The 4,538-nt window shown below is 41.2% G+C and overlaps 1 protein-coding gene across 1 annotated transcript; it reads right to left on the bottom strand.

Moving 5' to 3' along the window:
- Positions 1–2,144: 2,144 nt before the first annotated feature.
- LOC123404364 lies at positions 2,145–2,893 on the bottom strand. Its single transcript, XM_045098281.1, has 3 exons — positions 2,712–2,893; positions 2,467–2,615; positions 2,145–2,373 (listed from the first exon to the last, which is right to left on the bottom strand). The coding sequence occupies exons 1-3, from the start codon at positions 2,864–2,866 to the stop codon at positions 2,306–2,308; spliced, it is 372 nt and encodes a 123-aa protein (XP_044954216.1). The 5' UTR covers positions 2,867–2,893; the 3' UTR covers positions 2,145–2,305.
- Between the last annotated feature and the right edge of the window lie 1,645 nt (positions 2,894–4,538).

Genomic DNA, 4,538 nt, shown 5'->3' with positions numbered 1-4,538 from the left:
CATTGTACATTGTAACAAAATCCCATCTTTTTGAAGGAATTTTCCATCAATTGTATATAAACCATGTTTATATATTTTTTGATTGTTTTGCAACATAATACGACTATGGGCACAAGTTTTTCTTTTTTTTTGAATTATTTGTGCTTATTTGAAAAATTGTCAACTTTTCCAAAAAACGTTGACCGACTCAAAATCAAAGTTTATATTTTTGTTTGCTAAGTATGTGATGTAAAATGACAATGTGCGCTGGTTTTATATTTTTTTTGAATTACTTATGTTCAACTCTAGCTCATTTCATCGATATTGTGAACGTGTGAATTTTGGTTTTAAAATGTGCATATAACAAGTTTACATTTTTTATAGCACATCAGTTGCATAAGTAGGCCATGTGCGCTGGTTTATATTTGTTTGAATTTTTTTGAATTAATTATGCTCTACCCTAGCTCATTCCATCAATACCGTGAATTGTGTGAAATTTTTTCATTGAAACGTGGATATAACAAGAATCAATTTTATACTAGTGGTGGTCAGGGTCGGGCCGGCAAAATTCAGAACCCTGTGCCAAACTCTGAAATGAGACATATCTTCCAATGATCGAGCTACAAAGAAAAAATGGGGTTTCTAAAGAAAACGACTGAAGTAATTTAGAGGAGAGGACAGAAAATGTTATAATTCCAAACCATATATGTAATAGTGTTTCAGTAGAAGTAATAAATATTCAATACCTTTTGTTTCCATTGATTATCAATATTGGCAGATTTATCTTTGAAGCAACAAGGCCAGCTCGTAGGTGCGTGGGAAGATTAGAAGAGAACAGACGGTTAACGCTAATTCTGGTACACTTGATAAAAGCCAGCAAACCACGTGATAAATGGCAGTAAAATAAGAGGACAAGTACACTTTTAGACAACATATAAACTAAACCTTAGACAGCCTCTGTACTAAAAATTGGACAACACATCATTGAATTTGTGTACAACAAAAAAATGACATTGGGACAGCACATACTAACATGCACTGCAATTTTCATAGCAACTAGCAAGATGAATGAAATTATGATAGAAAATACAGCGAATTATGGACATTAACAAGACTGAATGAGTGCTACTCGTACGTCATCAACAAGGCTGAATCAGTTCAAAGATGACTGGCACGGAGGAAGGGATCCAAGTGGCCCATCGTGTTGGCTTCCAGGGCAAGGATAACGTGCGCCAAGATGTAGAGATTGATGATGTTGTGGGCAGCGTCATCACTGTTCGACGGAGAGACAACCTGACGAACAACACCAGCTCCCTGACCTTCTCGACGGGGTTGCGCAGCAGATCCTCATACCGAAAGATGCAGCGGCGCGCGGCGGTGGTTGCTTGTGTGCCGGCGCAGATTTGCTCTCGATGCTACCGATCCCGTTCGCTTCCCGATCGAGGCATCAAGCAAGCGGCCTGGGACGCTTGACTCACGCGGAGTCGCGGATGCGCCAGGGGCCCAGCGCCCAGGAAGAAACATACGTACGTCTACATCAAAATTTGAGGGCCCTAAAATCTTTGGGTCCTGTGCGGGCCGCACAATCTGAACACCCATGGGCCCGGCCCTGGTGATGGTATCCCTAAGCCATCAACCATCAAGGTTCAAGTCCTGATGCTCGTATTATTTTTTAATTTATTTTTAGGATTTCTGACGCACATTCAGTGGGAAGAGGCGTTTAACGTTGACGAGAAGTCTATGCCAAATTCATAAATCTATGATATGCCGGCTCAGTCGATGCACATTCAATGAAAGAAGACGTTTTCATCGACGACGAGACACGTACGATGACTTCGTAAATCTCAAGATAATATGTCAGTTCAGTCTTTCAAATGTGTTTATAGTGATACGATGTGCTTGTGTCCATTCATAGAGATGAGTGTAAAAAAAGAAAACTATCGACACCGTGTCTAAAAAACAATGAAGGTTGATGATTCGCTGAGGTTTGTACGGTTACCTGCCGAACGATTTCATTCGTTCGAACTGAACGATCCCAGCGGGACCATTCCCTAGATATTAGGGCCCAACAAGAATTTAACTACCACACCCACAGAGCACTATCACTTCACAACTCATCTCTTCCCCTCATACAAAAAAAAACTTCACAGCTCCTCTCTTAATTGTACAGCCCCAGCGGGAAGCATGCCTGGGTATTTTACAAGATTATTATTGCAACACGTAGATAAACTCCTTAAAACATGGCTTTACATCGCTCGCTACAAACCTCAACTAGCGACTGCGATGAAGCTAAAACGTACGTAGAGTACTATATCTAGCTTGGAAGCTAGGTGGCGTGCTTGCCATCCTTGAGATGGCGAGCCTTCTCCTCCTTCACCTGTGAGGTGTCATGGTCTAAAAAAAACGACACATTTCAGTTATTAATTTATTATTAGGCAACTCAGTTATTAACTTCCATCACAATAAAAAATAAAATAAAATAAGCACCCGGAGGAGGATGGCTCGGATGCGCCTCGGCAGTTCGACGATTGAACTCCGGCCGGTCGTCGTCGTCGTCCCTCGCGTACACCCCACCGAAGCCTTCCTCGTCCGACCTCGTGGAGTAAGCCACCCCGAACGGGTGGCTGGTCACGTCCCTGCACCAACCAACAAACCCATATTTAATCAAAACGCCAGCATGCAATTTGCAGGGGGAAAATTACCAGTGCGTGATCAACCAAGTAGTAATATACTCTTTGGTGTTGTGCATGTCGTCGCGCGGGTGTTCCATGCCCGGCCCGGCGGACAGGCTCCTCCCTCCACGAGCTGCGGCCACCAGCGTCGCCGCGGCGAACCGGCCGAGTCCCGTGCTGGTGCCAGTAGTAGTAGACAACCTGAGCGAGTGCATGAGAGGAAACAGCTCCTCCGGCGACGATCGATGCGTCCCCAGAGTTGGCCCGGCAAGTAGTTATAGGCAGCGGTGCCGTCGCATATGCGATGGCGCGCGCCTGGAATGGCCTCGAGGCGCGTCGTGTCTGCACACGTAAACCCCTTGCAGAAGGAACGAAAGGGACAGGCACAGCGACGGGCGGATCCCATGATCGGATGGGATCCGAGAATTCTCTGGAGTTCGTACGTGTTGTTCGACCGGATAGGCTCTCTCTCATCCTTCAGACTTTTCTACTGGAATGCTTGGAGGATTCTAATTGAAACGCTCGTTTGTAAATTTGCTTTCGCGTCTGTCAAACTAGTACGCGTAAACCTTAGAATGTTTTCATACTTAAACCATACTTAAATCATATTCATACATTTATCTCTTAAAATCATACTTAAACCATACACATTAGATGTCATTTTCAGCCCAGTTAAAACTAAACCCATTATTTTTTTCACCCAAACCAACTTAAACCCAATACATAACCGTGGGTTTAAAACCAATACATAACTATGGGTTTGCTTTAATATAGATATAAGTGTACAAATTGACAAGTTAAGAAGCAAATGAGATAGAAAAGGCATAAGTGCATCTACAACAATTTAAGAACAAAGTTATCCTTCAGATACAATCAACACACAGCAAAATGCAAAAAACAAAAATGTCCACGTCTGAATAGCTCACTAACAAGTGTATTAAAAAAAATTACTTAGCGAAATCACAAGCAAACACTTTCGATTTTCATGTGGTATTTCTCCATAAAACATAATTACACAATGCATTACAACATGCATGCGGATCAAAGATATTCGTTCTCGATCATCGTTGGTTATTGCACATAACCAATGCCTAGAAATCAAACTCCAGGCTAATAATCTGAAGCGCATGGATACAAGTTATCTTTGGAAGGAAAGACAATTCCGAATCTGCTTTGTCTATGAATAAGGAAGTTATAAGTAATGCAACTATGAATCTCATGAAGAGTTTGATCCTGGCTCAGGATGAACGCTGGCGGGAAGCCTTTCACCGGTCAAACAAGACCTAAGACTTAATCTAAAAGAAATTACTAGATTGAATCTATTTGCATTAAAAAAAACGATCAAAAAAGGGCGAGCGAAGTAAGTGATCGAAAAACTTTGTTCTTTGTTCGTCCTATCTATAAGAGGAGAGACCCATAATTTACAACCGTTTATAACCAAACTGTTTAAACCCATAACCAACTATACCCAAACTGATTTCTCCACGTACCCAAACCAAAACTAACTAAAAAAAGCTCAACCCAATAAAACCTAAACCAATCAAAACCAAAGTAATAACCGAACCGTTACACCCGCTTTTCTAATAACCATTCCCAGGTTTAAGTACGCGAACACATATACGGAAGCCAGTCATCCAACATTATCCATATATACAATTAAAGTTGTATTTCAATAGATTGGGTGAAATTCATGTAAACTCAACGGTATTCATCAAAGTTCGGATATGAAATAGCACAACTCATTTTTTTCATTGTAACACGCAAATAAATCCAGTACAACAATAGTTTAAATTTAGATTAATTGAATGCTCAATAAGTTTTTTCACGAATGAATCATGTCTTTTCACACATATTGTTCCTTCAGCTTCATCAAACAGTGTATGTGAC

The sequence above is a fragment of the Hordeum vulgare genome, chromosome 6H (assembly GCF_904849725.1).
Source record: "Hordeum vulgare subsp. vulgare chromosome 6H, MorexV3_pseudomolecules_assembly, whole genome shotgun sequence".
Taxonomy (NCBI): domain Eukaryota; kingdom Viridiplantae; phylum Streptophyta; class Magnoliopsida; order Poales; family Poaceae; genus Hordeum; species Hordeum vulgare.
The sequence above is the reverse complement of the archived record's forward strand: the minus strand, read 5'-3'. Positions and strand labels throughout refer to the sequence as shown.